Genomic DNA, 18,184 nt, shown 5'->3' with positions numbered 1-18,184 from the left:
GAGCTCACTCTCTGGCAAAAATTGCTGGGCAAACTGGAAAGCAGTCTCAGAAATTAGGCACAATTACAGCATTTTGCCTCTGACCTCGACGTAGGGGAAGATAGCATAAGTAAATTGAAAACATGTGGAATATTACCTATCAGATTTATGGGCGAGTAGAATTTATGAAGAGACAAGAGAAAGCGAGCCTAACGGATGTAAAATGGATCCTTTTCAACTTGGATCTTATTTTGGAAAACATTCTGCGGAAAAGTGTTATTATATGTAATTGGGAAAAATAAAATATCTTTAAAAAAGGATAATTTTGATGGGATGATGAATTTAAATGTAGACAGGATTAGAAGGAAAGCAGAAAATTGGGGGGGGGCAGATTTTAAAGCTAGTTTCTCAGATAAAGGCCTCGTACCTCAAATGGATAGAAAATGGAATCAAATTTAGAAAATAAAGCTCATTCCCCAATTGATAAATGATCAGAACAGGCCAAAAAAGGGGGAAAAAAACAAAGTTATATAAACATGTTCTAAATCATTGTTGGTTAGAGAAATGCACATTAAAACGACTCTGCAGTACCATCTTGCCACTTAGCAGATGGGCAAAAATTCCAAATGATGGAAAAATGTGGTCGGTAATAAGATCAGGTGGAACTGATCCAGGCATTTTGGAGGGTACCTTGGAATCCTAGCCAGGGGGTTGTTGCCTTTTGACCCAGCAATGCCACTAGCGGGTCCGTTTCCCAAGGGAGTCTGGGCACAGAACTGCTATGTTCTAACATGTTTATAGCATCTCCCTCTGGGGCGGTGGGTGTGATGTCCATCGCCTGGGGAAAGGTTGGGCAAATTGTGGTGTCTGCTTGTGATGGAATACTACTGTGCTGTCAGAAACGACGACGAGCCGGTGAGTTCAAGAAATACGAAGAGAGGTCAGCGGGAGAAGAAGAGGCCGTTGTATAGAGTTAACAGCAATACCGTTCAAAGACCAGCTGGGAATGACCAAGAAGGAAGATGCTCTCCGCCTCCAGGGAGGGAACTGACACAGGCTGGGGGCAGGGGGAGGGGGGGCGTGTGTGCACTTCCACATACTATTTATCCAATCTTGGCCTTCTCCAACTGGGGGCAAAATTGAAAACCAGTTTCTCAGATAAAGGCCTCAGGATCCAACAGACAGAGAACCGAATCAAATGGATCAAAAATGAGTGCCGTTGGGAGGGAGACAACTTGAAATTCTAAATGTGCCCCCCCCCCCTGAATAAAATCTGAAGAAAAAAGTTAAATATCAAATCAAACCAACAATCCCAGCTGATCAATGGTCAGAGCCTAGGACATGCATAGGCATTCCCTTCAAAGGAAGAACTACTAGCTCTCACTAGCCACATGGGGAAAATGCTCCAAATCCCCAATAATCGCAGAAATGCATCTTAAAACAAGTGTGAGGTACCTCTGCTGCACACCCCCAGATGGACTACGAAGGAACAAACTACCCCTCCCTTCTTTTAAAAAAATAAATGGGGGCTGGAGATAGGAGGTCCTGAGTTCAAATCTGCCCTCAGACACTTTCTAGCCTGCCTAGTCTCTACGGCTCCCCTGCCTTGGAGTGGATATGAAGGGTTTAAAAAAATCAATGAAATAGTTTTTTAAAAGGCCTCAAGAACTCTGATCCACCCCTGAGACACCTTCCAATGGAGCCTCCTGCCTCAGGGCACAGAAAGGGAGGTGGCAGGCGAGACCAGGAAGCTAAGGGCGGGGCCAGCCCCACGTACATACGTACCGCCCAGCAGCTTCCGGAAGCCCTGGCGGCGCACGCGCCGGGTGGCTTTTTGGAACTTCTCCGAGTCCTGGGCCATCTTGGTGCCCAGGTCCAGGGGCAGCTCCTCCTTGGAGGCCTCTTCGCCTTTGAATTCATCTGAGTCGGAGAAGATTAGGATCACAGACGTGCGGCTGTCCTCGGTCTTCTTGATCAGGTTGTTCTGGAGGTTGTGCTCCACCTGGTTGGCCAGGATCTGGATGTCGTTGGGCCGCACTCCCAGGATCTGGTCCAGCGTCTCGTTGCCTATGTTGTACTCTCTATGGAAACCAAGAGCCCAGGCAGAGATCAGCGGCTGTTGCGCCGGCGCTCCCGGGGTGAGGAGGGGCCTAACAACAGGCAGTGGGAACCGGAAATGTCGGGGTGGGAGGGATTGCAGGGACTGGGGGGATGACAACGCTGCTGGGGAGCAAGCTGAGAACTGTATGTCAGGAGTCTTGGAAGGTGGCCCATCAGAGCCCGGACCTGACCCAACTGGGAGGGCCTTCAGAACAAAGAACGGCAGTGGGAGAGCCAGGAGGCCCCTGGGCACAAGGAAGCAGAAGAGCCCCAGAGCCGGGCATCCTCGCTCTGACAGGATTCCCAAGAGCTCTGGGCACACTCTGTCACAGACTGGCCACAAGAAGCTTGGGAGGTCTGCAGCCCAAAGCAAGTCCTTGCCTGGCCCACGATCAGCCTCAGGCTCTGCCTCTCCGCTGGGACAGAACCCCCGGGGACACCACAGACCCATGCCCCAGGGGAGGGGCAATAGAAGAGCCCCCCTGGGTAGCCCAGAGAGAGTCAGAGGGCGCTGGTCCCCCAGATTGCACGCTGGGGCTGGGAAGGGTCCCAGAGATGGAGGCTGGGTCAGGCTCTGCCAGGCTTACCGCAGTAGGACGAAGAGGTCGTCGGCCTGGAGGAAGTTGAGGAGCGACTTCTTGCTCCTGATGCCGGTGGAGCTCATCATCAGTTCCCAGGCCTTCTGGCGCACCTCTGCATCAGGGTCCAGCAGCCCCCAGGCCAAGGGGATGGCAAAGAAGTGGCTGATGAAGCCCAGCTTCTCCAGAGCCTCCCAAGCCAGCTTGCGGAAGTTGGCCATCATGTGGGAGGTGTAGTCCACCAGTTGTCTGGCAGTGGCCGCCCGCAGCCTGGGCGACACTTGGTAGGCAGCAAAGATCTGCCCCAGGACCTTGATGCACTTTCTGTATCTCTCCTCGTCTGAAGTGTCTATGAAGGTGAGCAAGGACTCGATGAGGTTATCCACAGCCTCCTCACTCATCTCTTGGGACAGCCTGGTGCGGTTGTCCACAAAGACGTCCCGGGGCTCCCCTCTGCCCCTTTCTTCCTTTGCTTTTAAGCGGCTTGCCTTAATCGTCCGGGCGATGTGAGCATCCTCCTTCACCCTGGTGGATGTGATCAGCATCTGAAACTGTTCGGCACCCTCCACAAAGCCACCCAGACTCACGGGGGCCTCTGAACTCAGGAAGACAGCCGTGCCCTCTGGCCAGAGGAAAGCCCGCACCACTGAATTGGGGATGTAGCCGTCCGGCGCTATGATCCACTTTCGGCCCTGGCCAAAAAAGCGGCGGAGCAATGGAAGTTTGCTTATTTCGGTCCAGGGCAACATCTGGGTCGTGCGGGCTTGGATCTTCCCCTGGCGCTTGCTCTCCTTCCTACGATCTCTCATTGATGTGAGTTTTGATCTGTCTGAGGGCATGTCATTGGTGGACAGGATCAGACCTTCTTTATCCTGCACCACGTAGGGGACAGAGTGGTCAAATACGATGGCCCTAGAGTTGAGCAAGATATCCAACCTGTCCATCTTTTGCTGCCCATGGCCCAGGTAGACATAGCGGGGCACAAATATGCTCCGAAAGGACATGAAAAAACCCGGTAGGAAGGGTTTGGGCACCTCCTGCACCTTGTCCTCGAGGGTCATTGACATCAGGCGGTTTAGGTAGGGAGAAGGGAGCAAAATCAGACAAGACACTATGTAAAGGCTCTGGTTGATGGTAACCATCAGGTCTCCCCGCTCATTGGCAAAGCAGAGGGCTCCAAAATGTATGGCTGACTTGAAGGTGGACAAGAGTTTGCCTTGAAGGTCCCAGAGCTTGACCACGCCATCGGAGGCCCCGGTGACAAAGATGCCCAGGCCCGCGCATACGTCGAAGGAAGTGATGGAGTTCATGTGCAGGGCTTTGGTCTCCGTGAAGAACTCCCGCCCCTTGGTGTTGTTGGTTGAGAGAAAGTCCTGGTAGTTCCAGATGCGCAGGGTGTGGTTTTCAGTGATGGTGCACACAGATTTGGGCAGAATCCTTATGTGATCAAGGTGGCAGCTGGAGACCATGCTAGTCAGAGTCACTAGAGACACTATGCTCCCTTGGAGGACAGCCTCGCACAGGTACAAGTATTCATCCATGCCATAGGATAAGAGCAGGGCGCTATCCTGGCTAGAGCAGGCTACACCAGAAAGGGTCGCAAGCGACAGCACCTTCGAAGAGTGCAGGTGCTTCTCGAGGCGGGCACAGTTATGCTGAGACAACACCCTCACTGTGCCACTCTCGTGCCCACAGAACACTAAGCCCTCCAGCCCTCGACCCAGATAGGGCCTCCCATAGGCCAGACAGTGCACCCGGTCATCAGCATGTGGGGAGGGGCACAAGAAGTACTTGGCCGAGCATGGGCAGCGGCTGGCATCCAGCACCAGCACATCTGTTCTGCCCGTGGCCACGAAGATCTCCTCGCGGTCAGGGTCATAGGTCCAGTCGACAATTTGGTCCATGTAGGCAAAGGGCCAGGTCAGGAGCAGAAGCGTGCCGGTCAGAGGGCAGAAGAAGCGCAAGAGCCCATCCTGAGTGAAGCAGCAGATTCGGGAAAGCTTGTTGCCGCAGCAGACCTGACGCACCTCCCTAGGAGCGGACCCGCAGATACTGAAGAGTTTGTAAAAGCAGGGCAGGTGGTACAGGGAGAAGGTGGTGATGGTCTGGGAGAAGAAGGTGTTGGACAGAAAGAAATACAGCTGCACCAGCTCTTCCCCAAGGTCCAGTTCCCTAATGAGGTTGCCCAGGGTCAGGTCCCACTCCCTGAGCAGGCCTTCTTTCCCTGCAGTGATCAAGGAGTGGGCCTCGGCCCGGCTGCGGAGGCTCACCACGGCCTGGGAGTGGGCCTGAAATTTGTGAAAAGTACACTTGCGGTCAAGGCTCCAGGCCTGGATCTGGCCAGCTTTATTGCCCACGTAGATGTAGCCGTGGGCCATGCAGGTGAAGGAACAAGTGACGGTTGAGCCGCTGCCTGGAGGAGTGAAGACCTGGGCCTCTTCAAAGTTCTTCGGGCCCATGTACTTGAAGGTGCGCACCAGGTTCTCACAGAGCACCACCATGTTCCCATTGGGGCCAGCCACGTTGATGTTCTGCACCAGCTCTCGGCCAGCCATGGGCACCTGCTGGGCCATGTGGAGGCCTCGCCCATGGGGCTCAATGATCCACGTGACCACAGCACCACTGATGCCGGAGAGCAGCATCTTCGACTTGGGGTCATAGGCAAGACAGCTGATTGAGAAGCGGCAGGGCAGAGTAAACAAGCACTGAAGTAACCGAGAGTGGTCCCCGAAGACTCGAAGGAACATGTCCCCACAGTAGGCAACCAGCACCCGGTGCTCCCCAGTGTGTACCAGCGCCTCCACAGGAGGTATGTTCTCGGACAGAGGGTACATAAACTGCTCCACGTTGGAGTCACGTGCCTTCTCCTGCATCCACACGACTCCCTGTAGGGAGACAGACAGAGGGATGGGGCAGGATAAGGATGACCGAGCTGAAGGATACCAAAGACTTGATATGGGGTCCGCCCCCCACCAGGGACCATAGTGAAAGTGAAAGGGCTTGGCCTCAACCCCAAGAGAGCCAGAGGAGATGAAAGGGGGGAAAGGCAGAGGGAAAGGGATAGTAGGTGAGGCGATGAGGAACTCCAGTAGAGACGGAACAGAAGGAGGAACTGAGGAAGAGCTAGTAGAGGAGATGAAAGGGGAGAAAACAATGGACAGGGAGAACCTGGGAGAGGAGGTGAGGTCTGAAAGAAGGGCCAGGAGAAGGTAGAGAGAAGCAGCATAGGAAGGACACAGAAGAGAGAACACAGGAAAAGCAGAAAGATGGCCCAAGGAAGGAGCATTTCCTGGGGAGCTATGGTTCCATCGAAAGGGGGACTTTCTGAAAACAACTCCCCCCAAAGTAGAAGGGTGTCCAGAACCCTCGGTCCCCTGGGTTTTGTTTTTTTTTTCTTCTTAACCCTTACCTTCTGTCTTAGAATCAATACAGGCAGAAGAGCATTGAGGGCTAGACAATGGGGTTAAGTGACTTGCCCAGGGTCACACAGCTAGAAGATGTCCGAGGCCAGATTTGAAGCTAGAGTCTCCCATCTCTAGGCCTGGCTCTCAATCCACTGAGCCACTTTGCTGTCCCCTTCTCACACACACACACACACACACACACACACACACACACACACACACACCTTTCCCCCAGAGTTTTTTAGGCAGAGCTTGGAAGACCACTAGGAGAAGCAGGAGTCAAGAGATTCTTGTTCATCATCCATAGCTCCACCCTCTTTGGCCCAGAGACATTTAGTCACAGTTATAAGGTACAGGGCTGGGACCCATCGTCCTGGACTCTTCATATCCTGGGACTGAGGAAGGGTGAAGAAACAGAGAATGTACAGGAGTTTCCAGGACTAGAAAGAGCCATGGGGAGAGAGGGCTAAAGAGAGCAGAAGCACATAGCTGGAATCTGTGACTAAAAGGAAGCTCAATGGAGATCTCATCCAAATCCCCCTCCTCCCCTCAACAGTGGTTGCCCAGGTACTTTTCAAGGACCTCCAAGGAGGGCAAAGGTCCACCACCCTGTCCCAGGGCAGCCCAGTTCTTAGGATGGATGTTTTTCTAACAGCCTCTGCAGCACCCTCATATTGCACCAAGCTCTACCCTCTGTGGCAGAACAGGAAAGACCACCCATTAGATTCCTGAACACAGTCCTCACTCATCATGTCTGCTCTCCTCCAGCACCTTTAAGGGATCCTCATGGGACATGGGCTCGAGACCCTCCACCAGGCTGACTGCCCTCTGTTCTAGCTTCTTCCTGTCTTTGATAAACCATGGGGTCCAGATTGGAACACAGTGCCCCAGACAAGAGAGCAGAGGAGCACGACCTGGAAGCTTTGGCTTGCAAGACGGCCCACGATCATGTTAGCTCTTGGCTGGCCCATCTCACTACTGACTTAGATTAAGTCCATTAAAGCCCCTCTCCCCACCCCTATTTTTTTCCCAAAAAACTATTATCTAACAATACCTACCCACATCATACTCGGAAAGTCAATTGGAGCTTGGGGTGGGGAGCATCTCAGGTTACAATTTGACGCTCACTGAACTGAATTTCATTTTGGGAACTGAACCCAAACTCAGCAGCCAGCCCTCCTCTTTTCTCACTGGCCTCTTGTTTCATTCAGCTATGATATTTTCCAAATTTACTAACCTGTCTTATTTATGTTACTAATTTTCCTGACTTTTGCTAACTTCTCTTGACTTGACACTCTCCACCTACTTTTCTCTCCTGGTCCTGTTCCTGCCCTTCTCGGGACTTCAAAGCCATGCCTCTGTACTAAGAGCCATTATTCCCAACACCTCCCATGCTTTTCAGCTCCCTTTGCATGTGGCTTTTCCTGATTAGAATGCTTTGAGGGCAGGAACTGTCTTCCTTTTGTATTTTCAGCCCTTAGAACAGTGTCTGGCACATAGTAAGTACTTAATCCATTCCTCCTTCCTTCCTTTTCTCCCTCCCTATCTCTTTCCTTCTCTCCATCCCTCCTCCCTCCTTCCCTCCCTCCCTATCTTTCCTTTTCTGTGTCCCTTCTCCATCCCTCCTCCTTCCTTCCTTCCTTCCTTCCTTCCTTCCTTCCTTCCTTCCTTCCTTCCTTCCTTCCTTCCTTCCTTCCTTCCTTCCTTCCTTCCTTCCTTCCTTCCTTCCTTCCTTCCTTCCTTCCTTCTTCCTTCCCTTCCTCCCTCCTTCCTTCCTTCATCCCTCCTCCTTCCTTCATTCCTCACTCTATTTTAGGGCCAATTTAAATTCTTTTGAGCTTAGTAGGTGGAGTAAGTTAATCACTAAAAAATATATTAAGAGTTTACTATATGCCAGGTACTATGCTACGTGCTGAGAATAGAAAAAGAAGCAAAAAATAGCTCCCACCCTTGAGAAACTCAAATCTAATGATGTGGTGATAATGATGATGACAGAGATTTCAAAGTACTTGCTATGGAAATGGTGGTGGTGGTGGTGGTAGTGGTGTGCATATATAGGGGAAGAGACAGATTCCTGAGAATTTGTATTGAGCTCCTTTACTGTTGTTCTGAAACTCATGTTTCTTGGTTGTTCCTTGTGTGCTGAAGATGGACAAAGAATCAGAGAAAATTGGGAGAGAAAAATAACCTCAAAGACCATCTTATCTTGATTCTTACCCAATAAAGGAGTTTTTCAGAGAGTCACAGAGTTCAGAAAGGCTTTGGAGGTAGCATGGTAAGCGGTATCAGAGAGTCCTGAACTGGGAAATGGGAGGCATGATTTTGAACCCAAGCTGTTTCATACTAACCCTTGGTAAATTACACAAGCCTCCTAAGTTTTCTCCATTTCCAAAAGCATAATCAAATTGTACAAAAAGAACTATATACAAACATGGAAGGGGTAGGAGGAGTGTAGAAATATATTGGAATTCAACAGGAATATATATAAGAATAAGAAAAAAGCAAAAGGAAAAATAAAAGAGGCAAGGTAGATTCAGGGATAAATTAGTCATAAGCAAAATAAAATTTAAGCTTAGGAAGATGGCAGTGAAAATTTTTAAAAGGGAACAAAAGAAAAAGGATAATAACTTGAAACAAACATGGAGAAAGAAGTATCAAAAAGAAAAAAACTAAGAGAATAGTATGAAAGGAAATAATTATCTATCATAAATATGAATGTGAATGGGATGAACTCACCCATAAAACTGAAGAAATCAGCAAAATGGATTAGAAAGCAAAATCCAAAAATATTTTGCTTACAAGATACACACTTGAAACACAATTAAGTTAAAATAAGGGGCTGGAGAAAAATCTATTAGCTCTCAGTTGAAAACAACAACAACAACAAAACAGGAGTAGCCATTGTAATTTTAGACAAGTCAACCACAAAAATAGATTTAAAATGAAGAAAAAGAGGGAAACTACATTTTGCTGAAAGGTAACATAGACAGTGAATTGATTTAAATGATTAATACACATCCACCCATGAAATAGATTCTGAATACCTAAAGGAAAAACTAAATGAATTAAGGAGTAACAAATAATAAAATATAATAATGGAGTATTTTTATTTACCTCTATTAGTCCAAGATAAATCTAACCAAAAAAGAAAAAAAGTTAAGGATCTGAATAGAATTTTAGAAAAATTTTATGTGATGGACTTCTGATTATTACTGAATGGAAATAGAAAGGAAAATACATATTTCAGCTGTGCATGTCACTGTTACAAAAATTGGTCATGTAGTAGGACAGAAAAACTAAACAAATACAAAAAAGTGGAAATGTCATACATATCCTTTCCTGATTACAGTGCAATAAAAATTACATTAAAGGGCCAGTTTAGGAAATATTAAAAATCAACTCAGGGGGAAGCTGGGTGGCTCAGTAGATTGAAAGCCAGGCCCAGAGATGGGAAGTTCTGGATTCAAATTTGGCCTCCAACACTTCCTAGCTGTGTGACCCTGGGCAAGTCACTTAACCCCCATTGCCTAACCCTTACCACTCTTCTGTCTTGGAAACAAGACACAGTATTGATTCTAAGACAAAAGGTAAAGGTTTTTAAAAAAATGTTTTTTTAAAGGATTAAGCAATTTAGTCTCTAGCTGATTTTTTTTAATTGGTTGTTTTTGTTTTTTAAAAAACTTGCCCAGGCTCTCAATCTACTGAGCTACCCAGCTGCCCTCTAAATTGCTTAATCTTGACAAAATGTTGGGTCAAAGAGCACAAATGATTGAAAATGTCATTAATGTTATGACAATGAAGACAACATTCTAAAACTTTGGAGATGCAGTCAAAGCAGATATTGGAAGAAAAAATAGATATACATTTTTGTAAGAAGAGAGAAGGGTGAGAGAGAGAAAGAGAGAGAAATTAATGAATTAGGAATGCAACTAAAAATTAGAAAACAACAATATAAAAAACAGAAATGTTGAAAGTTAAAGAAATTAACAAAATTCAAAACAACCCCCTCATTTAAATTGACAAATAAAACTAGGAGTTGATTTTTAAAAGAAATCCCCCTATAAAATTAACCATGAGTTAACCTGAATTTTAAAAAGACAAAAATCAAATTACTAATATCAAAAATAAAAAAGGAAAATTCACAAGTGAAAAAATATTACTAGAAACTCAATGTTATGCCAACAGAAACCAGCAATACTGAAATAAATGAATATAATATATATATATGTGTATATATATATAATACCAAAATTGGGGTGTATGGGGTGCTCAGGGAGGGGTAGTATCTCTGGTATGGAGGGCTTGTCGTGCCCTTTTAGGGCAGCTCTCCAGCCTCTGACCCCTACATGACACCCAGCTCTCCCTTGTGGCTCCCAGTAGCTACTAGCATGCGGCAGCGGCCACACCCCGGGCAATGGCTTCGACAGGCCAGCTAAACCTTGTGAGGGTAGCCATCGGGTCATCGACCCCTGGTGAACCAGGGCTTTGCTCACCCAGCATGTGAAGACTGCTTCAGCTGAACAGACGGAAGAAACCAACAAGAAGGTTCAATGGCTGAGAGGGCAACACAGCAAAGCACTGTGGAGTGCTCAGGGCGTGTTGGAGCACAAAGGACAACATGGCCATCCAGTGCAGCTGAGGAAGTCTCCAGGTGTAACAATTTTTCGTGCTACTGGACCCAGGCTTCCAACGCTGAGAGAGTGGGACTGTCTCTGTGCATTGACTTTTCCACTTAAATCTCCTTCACACACAAGTGTCTATGCACATTCATCTATACACCATAGATGAAAACACACAAAGACAATCTTCATCCTCGGTTACCGAGAGACTACTACCAATACCAAAATCAACAGAACAAGTAACAGAGAATTTCAGAGAAGAAATTGAGTAAGTCATAAGTTAACTTTTAAAGCCAGAAAAGTTCCTCTATGACCAGAAGGATCTGTAAGTGAATTCTATACATTCAAAGAATAACTAATTCTAGGATTACATAAATTGTTTATAAAAACACCAAAAGAAGGATTCCTACCAGATTTCTTCTATGACATGTAATTTTGTTACCCCCCAAAAAAGAACAATCAAAACTGAAAAAAACTATAAGCCAATATCCCTCTACGAACATAGATAGAAAATTTTTAAATAAAAGATTAAAAGGGAAATAATTAGGGGAAAAATCTTTGAAGTAAGTTTCTCTGTAAAAAATGTTATTTCTAAGATATATGAGGAACTGATTCAGCTCTATAAAAATAAGAGCAATGGTATAGGCATATGAATAGACAATTCTTGAGGGATGGTGGAAGGTACCCTGGGAAACAATGGTCTGGACCTAAACAGCTGTTCAGTTGTTAGTCATGTCCAACTCTTCATGACTCCATGGACTGCAGTACACCAGGTCCTTCTGTCTTCCACTACCTTTCAAAGACTGTCCAAGTTCACATTTGTTGCTTCCATGACACTATTGATCCATCTCAACTTCTGATATCCCCTTCTCCTTTTTCCTTCAATCTCCCCACAATCTTTTCCAATGAATTCTGTCTTCTTGTTATGTGGCCAAAGTATTTAAACTTCAGCTTCATCATTTAACCTTCCAGTGACTAGTCTTGAGTTAAAATTTAAGTACTGATTTAATATCCTTGCTGTCTAAGGGACTTCTCTAGCACCACAGTTTTAAAGCATTAATTTCATAACATTTGGTTTTCTTTATAATCCAACTGTCCCAGTCATCCATTGCTACTGGAAAAATCATAGCTTTGACTCTCTGGACCTTTGTCAGCAAGGTGACGTCTCTGTATTTTAACATGCTGTCCAGATTTGCCAGAGCTCTTCTTCCAAGGGGTTAGCGTCTTTCAGTGTAATGGTTGATGGGATCTTTGAGCCCAGAAGACGAAATCTAGCCCTGCTTCCATTTCTTCTCCCTCTATTTGCCAAGAAGTGACGGCACCAGTTGCCAAGATCTTGGTTTTTTGATGGTGAGCTTCAAGCCAGCTTTGCCACTCTCCCCTCTCACCCTCTTCCTGAGATGCTTCTTCACATATCTGTGATTGTTGATATTTCTCCCTACAACTTTAATTCTGACTTTCATTTGTCCAGCATGGCATTTTGCATGATGTCCTCTGCAGAGAAATGAAATAAATAAGCTGCCAACATGCAGCCTTGCCTACTCCTTTCCCAATCTTAAACCGATCAGTTGCTTCACATTCAGTCCTATCTGTTGCTTCTTGTTTCACAAACAGGTTCCTCAGGAGACCAGTAAGTTGCTCCATTGCTCCCACCTCTCTGAGGACTTGCCACATTTGGTTGTGATCCATGCACTCAGAGGCTTTAATGGAGGCAATGAAGCAGAAGTTGATGTTTTTCTGGACATCCTTTGCTTTCTCCATGATCCAGTGAATGTTGGCAATTTGGTCTCTAGTTCCTCTGCTGCTTTAAAAACTGCTCTTCTGGGACTTCCAGGCTAAGATGGCTGCAAAGTAGAAGCAAGGATCTTCTCCTCACCACCTACTGTTAATAAAGTGCCTCAAAAGGACAAAAATCAAAATCAGATGAGCAAAGGGTTTCTACCATAGGGTGCAGCCTTGAAGGTAGTCAGGGTTTGGGGACCTCCATGTTATAAGGGGGTAAAATTACTCCTACCAAAACTTGAGCTAATTACCCCTTCCCCACTCCACCTAAGGCACCAGAGTAAGAGCGAGGATAGGGCAATCTCTAGGTTCTCAGAGGGCTGGCTGAGGACAGCACAGACTTACCCCTTAGAGCAGTGAGACTTGGGACCCCAGGAGGCTGAGGAATGTGGAGCTTGGGCACAGAGAAAGGGCAGAGAGGGGCTGCCCATAGCAGATGCAGTGGAGACTGAAAAATACCCTTAGGGCAAAAACTGCTCTGTACCTCAATACCCAGAGTGCCTTCTCTCCTCACTCAGACTTCTGGCTGGAAAGGGAAGAAAAAACTAACACAGTACTGGCCACCAGCACCCAAGAACTATAATCTACAACCACCAAAACAAATAAGAAAAAGACTTTTACCCTGGATAACTTCTACGGGGAAAAACAGCAGACTACATAGGAGACAGCAGAGAGCAACAAGCAAGCAAACACATCAAAACTTTTTAAAAAAATGGAAATTTGGTCACAAGCTCTCCAAGAATTCAAATTGGAGTTTAAGAACAAAGTAAGAAAGTTAGAGAAATGATGGGAAGAAAAATGGGAGAAAGAAATGCAAGTAATTCAAAAGGAAAGCAACAGTTTAAAAGATAGGATCTCCTACTTGGAAAAGGAAGCCCAGAAATCAAATGAAATGATAAGCAAATTGGAGACCAGAATTGACCTGCTGGAAGCCATGAAAAGCAGGATAGACCAAACCAAAAAGGAAAATCAAAACATGATAGCTGAAATCCAGTCTTTAAAGACCAGAATTTGGCAAATAGAAGCCAATATCACAAGACAGCAAGAATTAATGAAACAAAGTCAAAAGAATGACAAAATAGAAAGAAACATGAAATATCTCATTGAGAAGAGATTGACTTGGAAAACAGGTCCAAGAGAGAATCATAGGTCTACCTAAAAACCTAGAAATAAACAGAATAAATTCAATTAACAATAAATTACCTAAAAAACCTGCCCTGATATTCTTGAACAACAGGGCAAAATAGACATTGGAAGAGTCCATAGATCACCCTCTACATTAAATCCTCAAAAGACAACCCTGAGAAATATAATTGCCAAATTTAAGAGCTTCCAGGCTAAGGAGAAAATATTGCAAGAAGCCAGAAAGAGACAATTCAGATATCAAGGAACCTCAGTCAGGATTACACGGGACTTGGTAGCCTCCACACTAAAGGAACACAAGGCTTGGAATATGAGATTCAGAAAGGCAAGAGAATTGGGTCTACATGCAAGGATCACCTACTCATCAAAACTTACAATATACTTCAAGGGGAAAGTATGGGTATTTAACAAAACAGAAGATTTCCAAGTAATTGTAAAGAAAATACCAGAACTAAACAGAAAAGTCCAAATACAAAATCAAGAGAAACATGAAAAGGTAAACAAGAAAGAGGGGAAATTTTTTTTAACATTTTAAACATTATTTTATTTGGTTATTTTCACACATTATTCATTGGAAACAAAAGATAATTTTCTTTTCCTCCCCCTTCCCACCACCCCTCCCATAGTTGATGCATGATTCCACTGGGTATCACATGTGTCCTTGATTCGAACCCATTTTCATGTTGTTGGTATTTGTATTAGGGTGTTCATTTAGAGTCTCTCCTCCGTCATGTCCCCTCAACCCCTGTAGTCAAGCAGTTGCTTTTCCTTGGTGTTTTCACTCCCATAGTTTGTCCTCTGCTTGTGGCTAATGTTTTTTCTTCTAGATCCCTGCACTATGTTCAAGGACGTTGTATTGACATTAATGAAGAAGTCCATTACATTCGATTGTACCACAGTGTTTCAGTCTCTGTGTACAATGTTTTCCTGGTTCTGCTCCTTTCGCTCTGCATCACTTCCTGGAGGTTGTTCCAGTCTCCATGGAAATCCTCCACTTTATTATTCCTTTTAGCACAATAGTATTCCATCACCAACATATACCACAATGTGTTCAGCCATTCCCCAATTGAAGGGCATCCCCTCATTTTCCAATTTTTGGCCATCACAAAGAGAGCAACTATGAATATTCTTGTGCAAATCTTTTTCCTTATTCTTTCTTTGGGGTACAAACCCATCAGTGCTATGGCTGAATCAAAGGACAGACAGTATTTTATCACCCTTTGGGCATAGTTCCAAATTGCCCTCCAGAATGGTTGGATCCATTCACAACTCCACCAACAATGAATTAATGTCCTGACTTTGCCACATCGAGGGGAAAATTTTTTAAGTGCTTTATTAAGGTCAAATTGTTTATATTCCTATATAGAAAAATGTTATTTGTAACTCTCAAAAACCATATTCACTATCATATTAATTGGAAGAATTATTCATGTAGGGTTTCAGTTATAATGAATCATGAAGGTATTAAAGATGTATTCAAAAGCTGACTAATGAGCAAAGTGCTTGTGGACTTTGGATATGTTTCTAATATTTCATGTAATTGATTGCTGAGTGCTTAAATTTGGATGGGATTAAATTTGGTTGATCTTAAAAGTGAAACCTCTGCTGTTATCTCTTGTGTATAAGCTCACAGACAAGTTTTAAGGTGCTTTGGAATATCAAATATCCACACATAAGACTGGTGCCAGCTTTTCAGAAAGGAGAAGAGTCCTGGCCCAAATACCTGGCGCCCTATTGTGTTATCATCTGTCCTTTTGGCTTTGTCATTAAACCATTAAAAGTTTTGATGTACCAAATGGGTGATGGACACTGCCACTTGTGCAACTATCCTTAATAAACAGATCAGCTCCCTCATTTGGAGTCAGTCAGTCGGCCACTCTCACCATCAGGGCAGGAGCCAACAGGCTGGATGTGATGCTGAAGAAAACTGTGTCTCTGTTCTGTTTTCTCTCTTTATGTCTTTCCTACCTTAATCTTTAACTCTTCCACCCATCTTTCCTCAGACCCCAGCTTCCTTGTCAGGTACTCAACCCACACAAGAATATCTTGTAGCTGCAGAATAGCTACAATTCATAGGTAGAGGATGGGGTACTAAACAGTTAAAGAAGATATATTTTAAAAGGGGTGGGGGGAATAGAAGATGGAACCAAGAAAAACTTGAAGGAAAGAAAAATAGGATAATTTATACCACATAAAGAGGTGCATAGGAGGGGGAGGGGAAGAATACTAATATAAGAAGGAGAGGATGAGAGTGCTTAATAGGTAATACATAAAACTTACTCTCAGTGGAATCAATTCTGAGAGGGAAGATCATCTAGATCCATTGGGGTATCAAATTCAATATTACCCTTCAGGGAAGGGGAGAGAGAAAAATCAGATGAGTGGAGAGACTCTCCCACAGTATATAGCCTTGAAGGTGGTCAGTGTTTGGGGATTCCCATGCTATAAGGGGACAAAACTGCACTTATCAAAGGGCAAGCTGATCACCCCTCCCCCCAAACACCTACTGCAATAGAGTCAGAACAAGGGCCTAGTCAATCTCTAAATTCTCAGGGGCTGGCTGAAAAGCACCACAGACTTACCCCTGGGAGCAGTGTAGGTCTTGGCAGTGGGACTTGAGATTCAGGGCTCAGGAGCACAGCAACAGAGTGGGAAAATTGGGTAGAGACAGCACGGGACATAGCCAAGGTAGTAGGGGATGGAAAGATAACCTCAGGGCAAAATGCTTTGTGTGCTACACAAAGAATATCACATTACCTGTCCTCACTTGGGCTTCTGACCGGGGTGGGAAGATACTACCAAGGCAAAGCCTTGTGAGACAGAAGGTAAGAAAGCAATCAATATGCAGGAACCCTAATCCATTAGTGGCCAAAGGAATAAGCAGTAGCAAAAAACAAAACAAACAAACAAAAAAATGTTCTTGACCCTGGATAATTTCTATGGAGAAAAAGAGTAAAATACAGAAGCAATAGCAGAGAGTGACAAACAAGCAAACACATCCAAACTTTCCCCCACAAAATGGAAATTGGTCACAAGCATTCCAGGAACTCAAAAAGGAGTTCAAGAACCAAGTAAGAAAAAAGAAAAGTGGGAAGAAAAGTGGGGAAAAGAAATGAAAGTAATACAAAAAGAAAATAACAGCCTAAAAGACAAAATTGCCCTTATGGAAAAAGAGGCACAGAAATCAAATGAAGTAATGAGCAAACTGGAGACAAGAATAGACCTGCTAGAAGCCATCAAAAGTAGAATAGACCAAACCAAAAAGAAATCGAAATATCATAGCTGAAAATCAGTCTTTAAAGACTAGAATTGGACAAATAGAAGTTAATGATTTCATGAGATGGAAAGAATTAATAAAATAAAATAAAGGAATTTTAAAAAAGAAACATGAAATATTGCATTAAAAAATGACTGACCTGGAAAACAGATCCAGGAGAGACAATCTGAGAAAAAACAAAGGCCTTGACATCATATTCCAGGAAATTATTCAAGAAAACTTATTCTTGCATATTCTTGAACAAGAGGGCAAAATAGACATTGAAAGAATCCATAGATCACTCCCTACATTAAATCTCCAAAAGACAACTCCCAAGAATGTGATAGCCAAATTCAAGAGCTTCTAGGCCAAGGAGAAAACATTGCAAGCAGCCAGAAAGAGCCAATTCAGATCTCAAGAATCCCTAGTCAGGATTACACAGGAGTTGGTAGCCTCCACACTAAAGGGTCACAAGGCTTGGAATATGAGATTCAGAAAGGCAAGAGAATTAGTTCTCTAACCAAGAATCACCTACCCATCAAAACTGACTATATATTTCCAGGGGGAAGTAAGGATATTTAACAAAATAGACAATTTCCAAGCATTCCTAAAGAAAAGACCAGAACTAAATGGAAAATCAGATGTCCAAACACAAAACTCAAGAGAAACATGAAAAGGTAAACAAGAAAGAGAGGGAAAAAATTTTAAGGGCTTCAGTAAGATCAAATTGTTTATATTAATATATGGGAAAATAATATTTGTAACTCTTAAAAATTATTTTCATTATCATTGTAGATAGAAAAATTATTCATAGGCAGAGGTTGTGGTATTAAGTTGTTCAAGATGATATGTAAAAAAAAAATTGGGGTGGGGGACAAAAAATGAGGATGTTACTTACAGAAACTTGAAGAAAGAAAAATAAGATAAATTATACCACATAAAGAGGAGTGTGGAGGGAGGTAGAGAATACTATTATAAGAAGGGGAAGAAGAGAGTGATAATAGGTAATATTTAAACCTTACTCTTGGTGAAATTAGTTCTGAGGGGGAAGAACAGCCAGATCTATTGGGGCATAGAATTTTATCTTACCCTACAGGCAAGATGAGAGGGAATAACAAAAGGGGAGGAGTAGAGCAGGGAGTATTAAAAGGAAAGGAAAGGGTTGGTGGGGGGGCCAATTAATAAGAAGGGAGAGGGTGGGAAGGGAAGTAAAATAAGTGTGGGAATTAGGGGAACTGATTTAAAGTGTATAATTGAAAATCTGTTACCCTAAAAAAAGAACTAATTTCCCAGGAGCTCGCTGATTTCCTGTCATGAAGTACT

General features: G+C 44.3%; 1 protein-coding gene across 3 annotated transcripts in view; it reads right to left on the bottom strand.

The window, feature by feature from the left end:
* The window catches only part of WDR87 (WD repeat domain 87), a 66,836-nt gene that overhangs the window by 16,425 nt on the left and 32,227 nt on the right, over positions 1 to 18,184 (bottom strand). For all 3 annotated transcript variants that reach the window (XM_056796524.1, XM_056796525.1, XM_056796523.1), the window contains 2 exons: positions 2,667 to 5,542; positions 1,765 to 2,060 (listed from right to left, as the gene is read on the bottom strand). In XM_056796524.1, coding sequence (XP_056652502.1) covers positions 1,765 to 2,060; positions 2,667 to 5,542 — 3,172 coding nt within the window. The remainder of the gene's footprint in view (positions 1 to 1,764; positions 2,061 to 2,666; positions 5,543 to 18,184) is intronic.

Source organism: Monodelphis domestica, chromosome 4 (genome assembly GCF_027887165.1).
Source record: "Monodelphis domestica isolate mMonDom1 chromosome 4, mMonDom1.pri, whole genome shotgun sequence".
NCBI classification, from domain to species: Eukaryota; Metazoa; Chordata; class Mammalia; order Didelphimorphia; family Didelphidae; genus Monodelphis; species Monodelphis domestica.
Note: the sequence above shows the minus strand (reverse complement) of the source record. Positions and strands in the feature narration are given on the sequence as shown.